At 52.3% G+C, this 17,357-nt stretch overlaps 1 protein-coding gene across 12 annotated transcripts in view; it reads right to left on the reverse strand.

The window, feature by feature from the left end:
* ARHGEF18 (Rho/Rac guanine nucleotide exchange factor 18) overlaps nt 1–17,357 on the reverse strand; it is a 96,418-nt gene that overhangs the window by 62,809 nt on the left and 16,252 nt on the right. For 10 of the 12 annotated variants that reach the window (XM_021083927.1, XM_021083931.1, XM_021083925.1 and 7 more), the window contains 9 exons: nt 16,403–16,524; nt 7,442–7,701; nt 6,264–6,414; nt 5,474–5,588; nt 4,767–4,824; nt 4,391–4,435; nt 3,538–3,615; nt 2,252–2,354; nt 1,966–2,107 (listed from right to left, as the gene is read on the reverse strand). In XM_021083927.1, coding sequence (XP_020939586.1) covers nt 1,966–2,107; nt 2,252–2,354; nt 3,538–3,615; nt 4,391–4,435; nt 4,767–4,824; nt 5,474–5,588; nt 6,264–6,414; nt 7,442–7,701; nt 16,403–16,417 — 967 coding nt within the window. In that variant the 5' untranslated portion in view covers nt 16,418–16,524. Of the gene's footprint in view, nt 1–1,965; nt 2,108–2,251; nt 2,355–3,251; nt 3,616–4,390; nt 4,436–4,766; nt 4,825–5,473; nt 5,589–6,263; nt 6,415–7,441; nt 7,702–16,402; nt 16,525–17,357 lie in introns of all 12 variants that reach the window. The other 2 variants (XM_021083933.1, XM_021083932.1) reach the window with 1 other exon arrangement.

Here is a 17,357-nt window from a genome sequence, read left to right on the forward strand (position 1 = left end):
GAAAATGCTCACGTGCGGGGCCAGGAAAGGAAGAAATGCAAAAGGTGTGGCTCAGGGCACGTGGAGGGAGGGCGCTCACCGCGCAGCCCACCCTGGGGCCAGGGTGGGCCAGTTCTCCATCTTCCTAGCCCGTTGGTGCTCAGCAGGGTGATCCTGGCCAGTCACCTGACCAGTCTAGAAACATTTTTGCTGTGGGATGGGTGTTAATAGCATCTGGTGGGTGGAGACCCGGGATGCTGCTCAAAATCTTCCTCAACAAGGCACGAAACAGCCCTCCCCCTCCCCCCAAGAATGACCAGACCTCAAATATTGATAGTGTCAAGGTCAAGGAACCCCACCCTAGCCCAAATTTGCTGGCCACAGAGTACTGCTGATTTTTCGCTGTAAACCGCACATCTCTTTTCTAACAAACAAGTCGCTGCTGCCTCCTCTCCATGTCTTACCGAGTGGGGCTTATTTTCAAAAAAGGCCAAGTGCTAAATCTTAGAAAAGACCAACGTCATCTCCCTCTATGGCCTCTGGAACCCAGTACTCTTTCCTTTTTATTTATTTATTTATTTAGGCCGTGCCCGCAGCACTCGGAAGTGCCTGTGCCAGGGATTGAACCTGTGTCACAGCAGTGACCGAGGCGGCTGCAGTAACAATGCTGGATACTTAACCCGCTGTGCAACAAGAGAACTCTGCAGTATTCTTTTGTGAGCAGAAACCCTTGTCCCTCAGAGTGCCCTGGGAGGCAGGAAATTGCCTCTTAGGGGCTGAATTGTGCCCCCACCACCTCCAATTTGTATGTTCCAGTGACAATCCCCCTCAATCCATCAGAAGGTGGTTTTGTTTGGAAATAGTGTCATTGCCAATGTCTGATGTATTTAGTTCAACGAGGTCATACGTCGTTAGGATCAGCCCAAATACAAGTTCTTAGAAAAAGGGGAGTTTGAGAGGTAGACATGCGCACAGGGACAAAACCACCTTAAAAGCTCAGTCCTGCTGCCAGAAGCAGCTGGATTTCCAGAAGCCAGGAGGGAGTCCTGGAGTGGACCCTCCCTTCCCGCCTTCAGAGGGAGCCCAGTCCTGCTGACACCTTGATCCTGGACTTCACCGGAACTGGGAAACAATGCCTCTCTGCGTTTAAATCCAACCAGATGATGATACTTTGTTATGCAGCCCCAGCTAACTAATACACTCACTAGCCTGAGTTGGGGTTTTGCCAAAGGATTTTTTTTTTTTTTTGGTCTTTTTGCCTTTTCTTGGGCTGCTCCTGCAGCATATGGAGGTTCCCAGGCTAGGGGTTGAATCGGAGCTGTAGCCACCGGCCTATGCCAGAGCCACAGCAACAGGTGATCCGAGCCACATCTGCAACCTACACCACAGCTCACGGCAATGCCAGATCCTTAACCCACTGAGCAAGGCCGGGGATCGAACCCACAACCTCATGGTTCCTAGTCGGATTTGTTAACTACTGTGCCACAACGGGAACTCCCTTTTTTTTTTTTTTAAGGGCTGTCCCCTTAGCATACGGAATTTCCCAGGCTAGGAGTCAAATTTGAGCTGCAGCTGCCAACCTACACTGCAGCCAGATCCGAGCCACATGTGCAACCTACACCACAGCTCACGGTGATGCCAGATCCTTAACTCACTGAGTGGGGCCAGGTATTTAACCCACATTCTCATGGATACTAGTCAGGTTCATAACCTGCTGAGCCACAATGGGAACTCCTGCCAAAGGAGTTTTGCAATGACAGAAGCTGAGACTTAAAGGGAATGTTGGGGGCCCTAACCAACCATATGGTCTCTGCTCTTGGGATGGATCCCTAGTGACTTCCAGGGAGCCAGGGGCGGCCATCACTGAGAAAGGGTGAAATGGGACAAGGATGCAAAGATCAAAGGAGGCTATGAGAGTAATTTAGGGGACATAAAGGAGAGCAAGTAACTGCCATCCAGGAGGATGGGCTGGGCCACCAGACTTACCAGAGCTCAGAAAAGGTTTGCCACACAGGGGGCAGCTGGAGTGGCCAAAGACGGTTCCTCGAGCCAGCTGGTGCCCGTTGACACATTCCTTCCTCTCTCGAGCATCCTGACTCTTGTCCTTCAGAAGCACTGGGCTCTTGCCCTGTTTGGGACAGAGGGAGGCATGAGGATGCCCTGCGCATCCAGTTCTACCTCAAACCCAGGGCTCTGGGGCCAGGCGCACCCTAACAAGCTGAAGATGGCAGAGGGGGTCCCCCAACCCCACACCATGACCCGGCCCCCTGACCTTCTCCTTCTGCCTGGTGACTCGACAGCGGAGAGAGCTCAGTCTGCGCTTCACCCTGGTGCCCCTGTCACTCCTCTCCGTCTTCCCCACGCTGTCCTCACTCCTAAGGGGAAGAAACTTGGGTGAGGAGGGCACAGCAGCCAGTCCTTCAGGTCGATCTTGGGACCCACCTGGAATCTGTCTCTCTGGGGTCCCCTCATCCTGTTTCAACTCCACTGTGGTCCCCAACTCTCTCCCTCCTCTCACGTACTTATTCACTCAACAAACATTTACAGAGGTTTGCAAAACTCCATGCATCTTGAGGACTGGGTTTGCAGAGATGAATATAACAGGGTCTCAAGCTTGAGGACCCTGGATGGGCCTTGTCCATCTCTGCCTCCTCCCTGTGATTCATGTCCCTTTCATACCTTTTTTTTCTCCCTGTCTTTTTAGGGCCGCACCCTCAGCATATGGAAGTTCCCAGGCTAGGGGTCGAATCGGAGCTGCAGCTGCCAGCCTACACCACAACCACAGCAATGCGGGATCTGAGTCGCTTCTACGACCCACATCACGGCTCACAGCAACACCGGATCTTCAATCCACTGAGTGAGGCCGGAGATGGAACCCGTGTCTTCAGGGATACCAATCAGGTTCTGAACTTGCTGAGCCACAATGGGAGCTCCCCCGCTTCATATCTGACCAGACTAAAATGCTTCCCATTCTTCCTATAGGATCTCTCTCAAACCCTGCTCCCTTCTTCCCACCCAACATTCCAGCCCCAGATCGCAGTCATGACCCTCCTGGATGACCAGTGCAAACTCATTTAACAAATACATACTAAGTCATTGCCAACCAAATGCAGCCCCTGCAGAATCTGTTCCCTGGAGGAAGATTCCACACCTCCAGTCTGCACCCCAACCCTTACTGTGCTTCTTTGCTGCCCAGAGGGATCTCACCTCTGCTAACTCCTCTTTCCTCCCCTCCTCCTGGCCCCACCCTGACACCGGTGCCCAGAAGTCACCTATTTCTTCCTCATCTCTGCATATTGGCAAACTCCTACTCTTCCACCGGAACCCAGCTTGAGTGGTCACCTCCTCCAAAAAGTCTTTCTCTGCCCTCCCAGGGCATGTGAAGACCGCTTCCCACCTGCCGCCCTCATCATTCTCCTGGTGCTTCTAGTGAAAAAGATGGGGGCCCCAACTCCTCCCTCCTCCCCCCTTCCCCCGGCTTAGGGTCGCGAACAGAGGGCCAGGGGTGAAGGCTTGTGGGAATCCAGTGCCAACCCCACCCAAGCTCTGCATACTCACTCAGACAGGAACTCAAACCAGGTGAGGTTCGAATGGGTCCCTCTGGGGCTGACTGACAAGCGAGCCCTCTGCCGGGCCCTGCAGGATCAGAGGGGATGGACATCTGGGTTGGCAGCCCTTCCACCCTCCCTCTTCCCCCAGCTGCCCCTTCTCCTGCCCCTCTCCTTCTGGGCTCCCATGGATAGGTGTGCACCCTGAGCTGAGACTCCCACCATCCCTCCATTTGTGGGCTTGTATACATGGTCAAAGTGATGGGTTTTCTTTTTTCCTTCTTCTTTTTTCTTTAATGGCTGCACCTGAGGCATATGGACGTTCCCAGGCTAGGAGCTGAATTGGAGCTACAGCTGCTGGCCATAGCAGTGGCCAAGGCCAAACCAGATCCAAGCCACATCTGCAACCTATGCTGCAGCCTGGGGCAACACCTTATCCTTAACCCACTGAGCAAGGCCAGGGATCAAACCCGCATCCTCATGGACATACGTTAGGTTCTTAACCCGCTGAACCACAGCAGGAATTCTGGTGATGAGATTTCCAGCAGAGGGTGGTAACAGGTCTTAGTTGGACAAAATCAGCATGTCAGGAAGATTTTCAAACAGATGGCGGTATTCTGGGCAAGAGGCACCTTTTCCCGTTTGTACAAAGGTACCCCGTGGGCTGGTGGCGGCTTGCAGCTGTACTTTGTCCTTTTCCACATCTGTGCCTCCTCCCAGTTTACCTGTCACTGTTTTCCTCCCATTTCTACCTGTCTTCACAACTGTCCCCCATACCTGTCCTCCTATACCTGTTCCCTGACACTCCCCCCACCTGCCCTTCCACACCTGTTCCATCATACTTAGTCCCCCTTCCCACTTACCCATGGTACTCTCGGAGTTCTTGAAGCACCTGCTGGACAATCAACCTGGGGTGGGGGATAAAAAGAGCCTATGGTTGCCCCTGATGACAGGTGTTCCCCAAGATGAGCTGTGATGGCCCAACCTGGTCCTGGGTCCTAACCCAGAGCCTCAATCCCTCACTCGATGTGGAGACCCTTTCTGAGGGCGCCCGGGTCCCTTGCTTGGGAGAAGGGTGCTGTGGGAGAGAAGATCAAGGTCATAGAGGAACTGGGAGGGACCGTGGCTGGCCCTGTCACTTAACTGCCAGCGAGGCTACACCCTGTACCCCTCTTCCCCAAGTCTCGAACCCTTGGCTGTCCACTGGGGTCCCTCTCCCATCAGTGGGCAGACACTCACACGTGATCCGGCTCCACGTGGTCTTTTTCCATGCACTCCAGCACCGGTGGAGCCAAGCCTGGAAGCAGCCCCATCCCAAGAGGCACAGGTATGAGGGGGGCTCTGGGGCAGGACCAGCTCAGCAATGCGCCCCCTGACCCCACCGCTGCAGAACTGGAGACTTTCTGGATGGGGCTTGCCACTCTTAGGAAGGAGAGGTGTAAGGAGGGCAGAGAGCCCAGGATGGAAGTGTCCCCCACATGTCACGAGTGCCTCTCATGCGCTAAGCACTTTACACAAACACACTCAGGGATCCCTCTAAGCCACCCTAAGGAAATACACTAATCATCCCATTCTTATAGAGAAAGCCGAGGAGGCTCAGAGACAGCCTGGAAAGTGGTAGATTCCAGTTTGACCTGTGGGTCTGTCTGATACGAGAGGGAGGCAAGCTCTCTTCAGTTAGCAATTCAGAGACAAAGAAGGAGATAAAGAGACAGAGTCAGAGTGAGAAGAAAGAGCCCTAGGGTCATTGCGATGGTGTGTCCACCCTGGACTAAGGCACCAGGGGAGGGGGAGGGGCAGGGGCTGGAGGAGCCACGCGCCCCCCCCCCCGCCCCCGCATTCTTCCCAGTTCCTGATCAGGGGACCCTGAGCACCCACCACCAGTGCCATGGGGTTGGGGGGGACCTCCAGGGGTTTGAATGAAGGAAATCCCCAGGCTGGGCTACCTTGAACAGCTGGAGCAGGCACTTCCAAAGCGGGAAAGATTTCTAGGGAGTTGATCTCATCGAAGGACATGGGAACTGACCGTGATCTCACTCTTTTCTCAGGGCTGTCACATTCCTGCTGGGAATAAGCATCACACTAAGCTTGGAGACTGCCTGGGCTGCAGGCAGGCTCACCAGGTGGAGGGTGCCTGGCCTCCAGCTGCAGACAGAGGCTACCCCCATGCCCCCAGCCACACAGATGGGTCTCCATAGCAGCTGAGGGCTAGAGCCATACCCTCCACAGCAGTCCGGCCAAGGCCCCCACCCCCCACCAGCTGTGGGCTAGAGCTCTGGCATTCTGAGCCACAAATTTCAGCCATGGCCAGGAACTTTCCCCCCAAGTTATGGTCATGGCTAAGATGCCCCAGGGGCAGGCCATCGCCCTGAGCATGCATTCCCCAGCTTTGGGCTATAATCCCAGACCGGAGAGATGAACCCTCCCCTAGTTGCAAACTCCAGTCATAGATGGGACTTCCTTCCAGCTGCAAAGATGTGGAGACACCCCCCAGCCCCCAACCCCTGCTCTCCAGGCCATGGCTTGCACTGGGAGTCAAGGATCCCCTATTGTGGACTCCACCCTAGCAAAGGACCCTCAGGCCTGGGCTGGAGTCTCAGGACTCAGAGACTCCCCAGTCAAGGGCTACACCTGCCACAACAGGCTCTGGGTAAGGCAGTTCCTTCCCACTGGCTGAACCAACTCCTGTGCCCACAGGTGTGTTATCTTCTGGGCGTGGCTGTGAGCTGCACCCACCTTGCTCGGTTGCTCTATGGGGGTGCTGCCCCCAGGCAGACACGCTTGGGTCCAAGCCTGTAGGCCCTCTTCTGGCAAGTTCAGGGCCAGGCTGGCCAGTGTCCTGGGGAGACAGGACCCCTGGGTCTCAGCTGAGGCATCAAGGCTGAGCCTGGTGGAGGAAGGTAGGGAGTCAAGTCTCTGCCACCTGGTTGCCGCCCTGACTCCAGCGTGCGAGGCATGGGGGGCCTGGGAGAACCCAAGGGTGCTCTTTGCGGGGGCGGGCAGAGACAGGTGCAGATTTCCCAATTCCAGAGGGGTGGGTGAGGACGCTGGTTGTGGAATTTGCTACTGAAGCTTCATTTGCATTGCAGGCCTGTTTTTTACACAGACTGGATTTATATTTGGGGGGAACTATGAGGAGCAGAGGGAACTGGGGTGAGCAGCTAAAGCATCCTTCTCCCCTGTTTAGGGCTTGCCACTGTGGTGTGTGGGTGGCACTGAGCACACAGTTTGTTTTGTTTGGTTTTTGGAAGTTCCCAGGCCATGGATGAACCTGCACCACAGCAGCACCAGATCCTTAACCTGCTGCACTGCAAGGGAACTCCATGCACCTGTTTGTTGTTTGTTTTTTTTGGTCTTTTTTCGGTCGCACCTGCAACATATGAGGTTCCCAGGCTGGGAGTCCAACTGGAGCTGCAGCTGCTGGCCTACACCCCAGCCATAGCCTCATCTGTGACCTATGCTGCAGCTCATGGCAACGCCAGATCCTTAACCCACTGAGTGAGGCCAGGGATCAAAACTGAGACCTCATGGATACTAGTTGGGTACATTTCCACTGAGCCACAATGAGAACTTCATCATGAAACTGTGTTTTGATCACAACTGCCTTGGTGGCTTTGTGCATGTGTGTATGAGGGACATGTTTCGGCTTCTCTGTTTGGGTTTGGGGGGTGGGGTTTGTGTACCCAGAGTGCGAGAGTGAGTGTGCACATCTGGGTCCAGCTGTGCCTGCAGGGTTCCCTTAGCCATCAGTTTGGCTGTCTTCTGACAGTGCAGACACCTCTGGTGGCCCTTGAGCTAGGTGACACAGAGGCGGGGGGTGGGGGGAAGGCAGTGTGGCCTTGCCACCCTGGGGGTGTGTCCTGGAAGGCATCAATGGGGATGGGGGAGTGAAGGGGGGTGGGGGTGGCGCTGACCTCTGCCAGGTTTCAGAGCAGCTCCGTGACCTCTCCCAGCTGCGTCTCCGCTGCAGGCCCTGGGATCCAGCCGAGGAGGAGAAGGGTGAGTCTGTTCCAACTTCTTTGCTAGGGGTGCCGCTGCCCCCGGCTCCTCCAGGTTGGCTGGGTGAAGGGACCTCCAGGCCCAGGTCCTGGAGATACACGCTGCCCTGAAGGGCCCCCAGATCCAGGCTGAGGTCCTCTGCACTCTTGCCGAGCGGCCCTGGAATTCCATCCTCCTGGAGGGCAGTGGGGAGAAGGAACTGACCAGGCTGCCGAGGCCCCCTGACACCCAGCCCCTGCCCATCCTCCTCCCATCCCGTCCAACCTGAGCTCAGCACCTATCTGGTGGCAGGCGGGGAAGACTGGGGGGTGGTCACCCAGCCCCACCCAGGCTAGGTCTAACCTAGGTCCTCAAGGTCTTATCTCCCCTTGAAAAGGGGCTGAAAATCTGGGCTCCCAGACCTGATTCTACCTCCCTGGTTTTCGGTCTGATTATCTTAGGAAACTGGCAAATTAACCTCTGTCTTGTCAGCTCAGCCGGCTTTTTTTTTTTTTTTTTTTGTTTTTTTGCCTTTTCTAGGGCCGCTTCCCGTGGCATATGGAGGTTCCCAGGCTAGGGGTCAAATCAGAGCTGTAGCCACCAGCCTATGCCACAGCCACAGCAATGTGGGATCCAAACCACATCTGCGACCCACATGACAGCTCACGGCAATGCTGGATCATTAACCCACTGAGCAAGGCCAGGGATCGAACCCGCAACCTCATGGTTCCTAGTCGGATTTGTTAACCACTGCGCCATGATGGGAACTCCAAGCTGGCTTGTTTTAAGCCTCATGGTCTGTGAATGCAATTTGTAAAAGCACGGAGCTGAGTTCTCCTGGTAGAACTTCAGGTGCTGTCAGGGCTTCTAGTTTTTTCCCTGGGCTGCTTAGACGTGTCTCCTTATGCATCTCCTGGACACTAAGTCTCCCTCCCAGGCTAGGACGAGGGTGAGGTAAGAGTGGCACTTGCCCGAGGCACAAAATTGAAAGTGGGGTGCCCCCCCAAATTCAGGAACCAAGAAAAACATACTTTAAGACCGACTTTTAAAAAAGCCTCAGAGTTCCCGTTGTGGCGCAGCAGAAATGAATCCAACTAGGAACCATTAGGTTGCGGGTTCGATCCCTGGCCTTGCTCAGTGGGTTAAGTATCTGGCATTGCCTAGCAGGTGCAGCTCTGAGTCAACCCTAGCCAGAGAAGTTCCATATGCTGCTAAAACAAACAAACAAAACCCCCCAAAACCCTCAATATAGTGCAAAGAGATCTACAATGAATAAATGATCAGAAGGTTAGTACCTGAGAGGATTGGACTCGGCACCTCGTTCACCTCCCTCTACTTCCGGCCCTGCTCAGTCCTAGTAGAGTATATACCCTGGAACCTCTGAGCTCCTAAATCCCCTGCAATACCTTCCCTTCCCCCACGGCAGAAGCCTGAGCTCACCACCGCCAGCACAGTACAAAGGGCACCAGCTCGGCTGCCTCCTGCTTCTGGCCCCTCAAACCCTCATGTTTCCACCCACGCACGAGGCAGCGACATGCCAAGTGCTCTCAGACAGAAAAGATACACAGAGGTGGACAATGATGTAACATCCAAACGCACCAACCCGTAGCCGCGCGGAACTACCAAGGCGTTATCCCTGATCCCACTGAAGCTCCACTAGGGGGCGTTGTCACCCCACTTTCCAGATGAGGAGACTGAGGCGCCGGGAGCAGAAAGGACGATGCAGTCCTGGGCCACACAGTCGGTAAACTGCAGAGCTAGACTCAAACTCAATAAACTCAGATGTGTCTAGGTCCAAGCTCTATGTTCCTTCTTACTTTTTTTCCCTCCTATATTTCTTTCTTTCTTTTTGTCTTTTTTAGGCCACACCCATGGCTACATGAAGGTTCCCAGGCTAGGGGCTGATTCAGAGATGTAGCCACTAGCCAATGTCACAGCCACAGCAATGCCACATCCGAGCCGAGTCTGCAACCAAAACCACAGCTCACGGCAACACCAGATCCTTAACCCACTGAGTGATGCTAGGGATCAAACCTGAGTCCTCAGGGATGGTAGTCAGATTCGTTTTCGCTGAGCCACGATGGGAACTCCTCCTCTATTTCTTTTTTCCTCTGCTTCCTTTGCCCTTCTCCTCTCTCTCCCTCCCGGTCATTCTATTTGTCTTTTTCTCCTCCCCCCCCCCATTCCAGGGCACCTGTTTTTTCCTCTCTTTGGGGACCCTCCTCTTCCAGGCCACCCACAGACAGCCTGGTGAACTCCTACTCATCCTTCAAAACCCAGCTTGGCATGCCTTCCAGGCATCCTTCCTGACTCCTCCAGTCTAGATGAGATATCCCTCCTTTGGGTTGTCAGGATCAGCAGGACAAGGTCAGTCCCTTTCCAGGACTTTTTAGCACTGTCTTCAGATGGTGACAGTATTCACACCTGCCTTGGAATGAGGGCAGGAGAGCTATGCAGGATCTAGCATTTTCTCTGATTGCCCCTGCTTGGAGCTCTTCATAGTTTTAACTCCTTCCTTCTTCTTATCATAGTAAAACATACATAATATAAAATTGACCATTTGAACCATTTTATGGGGCTGTGCCAATGGCACGTGAGAGTTACCGAGACAGGGATTGAACCCACACCATAGCAGTGACCCAAACCACTGCAGTGACAATGCCAGATCCTTAATCCATTGTGCCACAAAGGAACTCCTTAACCATTTTTAAAGGTACAGTTCAGTGACATTAAGTACACTCTCATTGCTGTGCGGCCATCACCACCATTCATCTCCAGAACTTTTTTTTTTTTAAATTTTCTGTTCCAGACCTGTTAAACAGTAACTCTTGGTTCTCACTTCCTCAACCCCTGGTAACCTCGAATCTGCTGTGTCTTATTGAATTTGCCTATTCTAGGGACCTCCTAAAGTGGAACGGTGCAGTATTTGTCCTCTTGGAGTTCCCATTGTGGCTCGGTGGGTTAAGAACCTGACAAGTATCCATGAGGATTTGGGTTCAATCCCTGGTCTTGCTCAGTGGGCTAAGGATCTGGTGATGTGGTGGGTTGCTGTGTAGGTTGCAGATGCAGCTTAGATCCCGAGTTGCTGTGGCTGTGGTTTAGGGCAGCAGCTGCAGCTCTGATTCTACTCCTAGACTGGGAACTTCCATATGCTGTGGGTGCACCCCTAAAAAGAAAAAAAAATTGTCTTCTTGTGTGTAGTTTTTCACCTAGCATAACTTTTTCAAGTTCATCTGTGTCATGCGTCAGAATGTCCTTCCTTTTTTAAGGCTGGATAACAGTTCATTGTGTGGATGGGCTACATTGTATGGATGGAAACAAAACTACGTTTCATTTGTCTAGTCTTTTTTTTTTTTTCCCTTTTTTCATGCCCCAAGGCATATGGAATTCCCTGGCCAGAGATCAGATCCGAGCCACACTCCTGATCTATGCTGCAGGGGTGGCAATGCCAGGTCCTTTAACCCACCGTGCCAGGCCACAGATTGAATCTGCATCCTGGTGCTGCAGAGAAGCTGCTGATCCCATTGTGCCACTGTGGGAACTCCCATCTAGCCAGTCTTTGATGGACATTTGGGTTCCTTCCACCTCTTGGCTCTTGTGGATAATGCTGCTATGAACATGGGTGTGCAAGTATCTGTTTGAGTCCCTGCTTTCACTTCTTTTGGGTAGATCTGCAGAAGCTGGGTTGCCAGACCATACAGTAATTTTCTGATTGACTTTTGGGACTCCCACCATACTATTTTACACAGCTTCCTATTTTATATTTTTTTGGGGGGCACAGCCTTGTCATTTGGACATTCAAGAGCCAGGAATTGAACCCGCACCACAGCGATGACCCAGGCCGCTGCAGTAACAATGCCTTAACCTGCTGAGCCACCAGGGAACTCCCACAGCCTTCTTTCTTGAATCTCTCCTTTGTATCCACTAATCTTGTCTCTCTCCCACCTCCCTGGCTGCTCCTTCTCTGCCTGCTGCTTCCTCCCTGGGTCCTTCATACTCCAGGGTCCCTCTTCTTCAGCCTGTGTCCCCAAACGCCACACCTCTGGCCCTGGCTGGTCTGGGTCCCCCTGGCCGTCCTGTGACTTCAGCAGCGGTCTCCCCTTTGTGGCTCTGATTCCCCTCCCTGGTGCCTGGACAACCTCTACCTACTCCTGTCTCCTCTGCCACAGCCCCAAAGATTTCCTTGTGTCTCTGGTTTTCATCCTCCTATATATATAAACACATTAGGACAGCCTCTTGGCCAGGATGGCGCCCCCCCAACCTCCGCCACCGCCTCACCCCCCGCCCCATCCCTCTCCTGCATCTGGCCTCCCTCTCAGGAGGCAGAAATGGGAGCCGGGCCAGAGCTGTGGGTAGAGGGGGTGGTGGGCAGCTACGGTACAGACTGTCCTAACCCCCTGCAGCAGGTACAGCGAGGGGTGGGGAGAGGCAGGGGGCTTCATCCTTTGCTTGAAAACCTTGTGTCTTTCTTCCAACATTTCCTGGGTGAGAAATGGGAGCCGGCCCAATGGGGGCGTTTCTGGGCATTTGACCAAACATTGTATGCTGGCCCCTACACCCCACAGAAGATGCAATAAATCCAGGCTTGGCTCCCTGGACCCTGGAGAGCTTTGGGGGATGGGTCCCTTCCCCCCGCCCCAGCAGATCCAGAGGCAAGATGTCTCAGGAATCCCCACTCCAGAAGGGTTTACTGGATGCAGATTCAGATAGTCCATGGATCAACTGCTTTTAAAGAAATGTAAATAGTTATTTATCTCCCTATATTGGGGGAAAAAATAGCACACCCAAGCAACCTCAAGTCTCTTGTTTCTCTGGTTCCATTTCATCATGTATAAAAGGGAACTGGTTTCAAACAAAACTGCAAATAAGGAGTTCCCGTTGTGGCGCAGCAGAAACTAATCCAACTAGTATCTGTGAGGATGTGGTTCCATCCCTGGCCTTGCTCAGCAGATTAAGGATCAGGCGTTGCCGTGAGCTGTGGTATAGGTCGAAGATGCAGCTCATCCTGTGTTGCTGTGGCTGTGGCTGAGGCCAGCAGCTGCAGCTCCCATTGAACCCCTAGCCTGGGAACCTCCATATGCCACAGGAGTGGCCCTAAAAGGTAAACAAACAAACAAACAAAAAAAACCAACAACAACAAAAAAAACCCAAAACCACGTAAATAACAGGTGAAGATGGTTTTTGGGTTTTCAAATGCTTGAGTTTTTGAATGGCTCAAGTTGTCAAGAGCCCTTCTTCAATGTCTGCATTCTTGGATGGCTTTTATGAGCTCAGTGTGACCTCAGTCAAGTTTCTAACCCTCTTAAGGCCTGGGTTCTCATCTCTTGTCTTTTTTTTTTTTTTTTTTTTTTTTTGCCATTTCTTGGGCCACTCCTGCAGCATATGGAGGTTCCCAGACTAGGGGTCGAATCAGAACTGTAGCCACTGGCCTACACCAGAGCCACAGCAACGCGGGATCCGAGCCGCGTCTGCAACCTACACCACAGCTCACGGCAATGCCGGATCCTTAACCCACTGAGTGAGGGCAGGGATCAAACCCGCAACCTCATGGTTCCTAGTCGGATTCGTTAACCACTGCGCCACGATGGGAACTCCCAGTTTTCTCATCTCTTAAGTGGGTGTTTTCTTGGAGGATTGCTGTGCAGGTAAAATAAGATAATGTTTACACACGGCAAGGCCTCCATCAATGGAAACAGATATTATGGTTGTTTTTATTTTTTTTCTTTTTAGGATTGCACCTGTGGCATGTGGAGGTTCCTGGGCTAGGGGTCGAATCGGAGCTGCAGCTGCCTGCCTACACCACAGCCACAGCAACGTGGGATCCAAGCCGCATCTGTGACCTACTGTGATCCAGCTCACGGTAATGCTGGATCCTTAACCCACTGAGCAAGGCCGGGGATTGAACCCACATCCTCATGGACACTAGTGGGGTTCTTAACCCACTGAGCCACAACAGGAACTCTGGTTGTTATTGTTTTTCCACTTTAGGAGTCAGTGCCATTCCTCGGAGAAAGTTGATGACCTGCCAGCTGAAGGCACACAGTCAATCCCCTGCCGTCCTGGGGCTAATTGGAGCAGACTGATGACTAAACCCAGGAGTTATAATCAAGTATGATCAAAAGTTCTAGAAAGTGAGCCAGAGAAATGAGTGGGGGCCGCTGACCTTGTCTGGAGGACAGGTATTCTGGGTTGGAGTTTTACTTAGAAACTAATAGCATTTATTGTTATTATTTTTTAAAATTTAAATTAAAATTAAAAAAAAATTTTTTGGCTGTGCCTGTGGCATGGGGAATTCCTGGGGCCAGGGACTGAACCCAAGCCACAGCAGTGACCAGGCCAGATCCTTAACTGCTAGGCCACGGAGAACTCCCTTATTTTATTTTATTTTATCTTATTTTGTCATATTTTATTTTTTGGAGTTCCCAGGCCAGGGATCAGATCTGAGCTGCAGTTTCAACTTTCACTGCAGCTGCAGCAACACTGGATCTTTAACCCACTATCCTGGCCTGGGGATCAAACCTGCAACCCTGCGCTCCAGAGGTGCCACTAATCCTGTTGTGCCACTGTGGGAACTCCTAATTTTAATTTTTTTGAGTTTGAAAAATAAGGTTTATTCTAAGCTAGATCATATAGAAAAATCTTTTTTTTTTCTTTAAGTACAAACCCTGGGATAATCATTGGTATGAAAAATCTACTAAGGGGAACTTCGGAAAGATTAGACAATCTTTAGGCAACTTCCACAGTCAAAATAAAACCAACCCTGCCCCGTTTCCAACTACGTAAATAGTCTGCATGACATGCAAATGACTTCTCGACTGGCTATATAGTTTAGGTTGCATATATTTTAAAATAATCAACATCTTACCAGTGTATATATAAATTTCAGTAGAAAGTCCTACTAGGAGTTTCCTGGTGGCTCAGTGGGTAAAGTGGTAAAGTGAGTCACTGCCACTGCTGTGGTGCGGGTTTGATCCCTGGCCCAGGAACTTCTACATGCCTTGGGTAGGGCCAAAAAATAAATAAAGTCCTGGTGAAAAAAAAAAAAAAAAAAAAAGAAGGAAAGAAATCAGGGAGATGTTCCTGGAGGAGGTGACAGTTAGGGAAGCCCTGAAGAATGAGTAGCAGTTAAGTCAGCAGAGGCTCCCAATGAGGGCATTCTGGGCATGAAGAGAACAGGATGTTTGGAAGCCTATGAGCTTGAAAGCTCATGGTGCCTTTCCCAAACTGGCAAGATTTTCTTGTGGCTGGAGGGTGTGTGTGTGTGTGTGTGTGTGTGTGTGTGTGTGTGTGTGTGTAGGGTGGAATGGGGCTAGATCAGCAGGCCTGGTAGGCCAAGGAAGGATTTAATCTCTTAAGTTCCAAAAAGTGATAATAGGGAGGGCAGGGGGCTCTGATCTGTCTTCAGAAAGATTATGCAGGATGCAGAGCCCAGGGGGGTTTGGATTGGGGGGGCAAGGCTTTGGGAATAGCAAGGACATCTGTGCAAATTATCTGGGGAAGCGATTACAGGTGCCTCCACCAGGACGCTGGAGAAGCGGGGAGAGATGCGGACAGACTTGACAGTTGTGCAGGTGGAGAGCTCACAGGGCTTGGGGAGGGAAGAGGCAAAGACATTGCCTTCTGCTGCCTCCAGCTCTGGAGACCAATCACATGAGGACAGGGACAGAGGTGGAGGCGCTTATTTGTTGGTGGTGGTGTAGAGGCTCCCTGCCTCCCCAGACGCAAGGTTTTTTCCCCGCCATTCTTTCTGTCCAACAGTTGCTATTCCAAGAGATCCAGAAGCCTAGAAGGATCCAGAGCTAAACTCCAGTCCCAGTACTATCTTTGTTTACCCTGTCTTCTCCCTGACACCTAGGCCCATTCTTTCCCTGCCTAGACCCCAGTGTGCTCTTCTATAAAATGCCAGGGGCAGATACACAGAACGCCCTATATAGTTTAACTGTAACAGAGTCTCCTTCCTTAGCGTGATGGGTGGTGTAAACTGCCACTCAGACCCTCCTTCAGTGAGCATGTGCTGTCCTAGATGCTGGGGAGGGGGCTGTCAGCAGATGCTGTCAAACGGTAGCCCCCCTCTGGAAAGTCACACCTCTTCCTGGGCAGCCCACAGGCCAAGACTGATTGATGTGGGGACGTAATGACTTGGCCACCTCAGCCTGATTTGGGACCCCTCCGCAGGGCTGTTCTAGCTCAGAGCTCCTGTGGGAGCTTTTCCTTCCCTTTTTATTCATCCATCTACTCACCCATGCATCCGTCTACCCATTCTTCCCTCCTATCTCCTTTCCTTCTTTCCCTCCATTAAAAAAAATTTTTTTTGGTCTTTTTGCCTTTTCTAGGGCCGTTCCCACGGCATATGGAGGTTCCCAGGCTAGGGGTCGAATCAGAGCTGCAGCCACCGGCCTGCACCAGAGCCACAGCTACGCAGGATCTAAGCCGCGTCTGCGACCTACACCACAGCTCACGGCAACGCCAGATCCTTAACCCACTGAGTGAGGGCAGGGATCAAACCCGCAACCTCATGGTTCCTAGTCGGATTTGTTAACCACTGTGCCACCACGGGAACTCCCCCTCCATTCTTTTTACATCATCCATCCATCCATCCATCCATCCCTTCCTTCCTTCCATCCCCATCCATCCCTTCTGTCAATCCTCCTTTCGTTCCTTTCTTCTCTCCATTCATCAACCCACCGCTCTATGCATCCCACCTTCGCTCTTCCTGTTCCAGAAAGGATTCATTTCCTTATCTGTAGAGTGGGAAAATAACTGCTTGGCCATGTTTTAATGAGAGCTCCCTGAATTAATGCACACAAAATGCCTTCTAAAATGCAGGTGTCAAACAAAGGGTACTTGCTGCCACTGACGGCATCAGCTCCTGCTCGTCTCAGGAGTCAGACACCTGCCTGCTCATCCCCCATGGCAGAGAAGTCTGGGCACTCTGGCCTCCAGCGTCCACTGCTGCTCTTGGTGGCGGAGTCTGCAGCTCCAGAGTCAAAGGGCTGGGCACATGGCTTGGACTCAGATCCTGTGAGGAAAGGAGAGACAATGTCAGGGCTAATCTGGGAGGCCTGAGGAGTCAGGGTCTGGGTTCTGCATCTGGGCCTCAGTTTTCTCATCTACAAAGTGGGGTGGTGGGGGAGGGTGGGCTCAATGATCTTGAAGCTAACACTCACACACACCACCACTTCCCACCACTCATCCTGAGCCTGGAGCAGACATTTCTGTTCAGTCACAGGGCTTTTTCCTGCTGAGTCATCATCCCCACGGAATTCTTCCCAGTGCACCTTATTTATTTATTTATGTCTTTTCTAGGGCCACACCCGTGGCATATGGAGGTTCCCAGGCTAGGGGTTGAATTGTAGCTGTAGCCGCTGGCCTACGCCACAGCAATGCCAGATCCGAGCCGCATCTGTGACCTACACCACAGCTCATGGCAATGCCGGATCCTTAACCCACTGAGCGAGGCCAGGGATTGAACCGGCAACCTCATGGTTCCTAGTCGGATTCGTTAACCACTGAGCCACGACGGGAACTCCTCCAGAGCACCATTTTTGTAAGCCATCCTCCAGCTGACCTGAGTTGGCTCATGATACAGAATCGATTTGTTTTGCCTGCTCTGGCAACAAGCCCTCATTTGATAGAATGGCTCCCTAAGACCAAATGCAAGTACCCAGCACCCACATTTTGGAGGATCTCTAACGGTGGAACTTCAGGCTGCCTCTGTCCCTATGTTGTACTTTGAGTTCTGGGGACTGCTGGGTGGCTCGGTAGAGAGGAGAAAACAAGGGCTTTGGGGTCAACCAGACTGTGTCCTTGCCTGGACCTGCCACTAATGGCTGCACGCCCTTGCGGCAGGCG

Source organism: Sus scrofa, chromosome 2 (assembly GCF_000003025.6).
Source record: "Sus scrofa isolate TJ Tabasco breed Duroc chromosome 2, Sscrofa11.1, whole genome shotgun sequence".
In the NCBI taxonomy this organism is placed as follows: Eukaryota; Metazoa; Chordata; class Mammalia; order Artiodactyla; family Suidae; genus Sus; species Sus scrofa.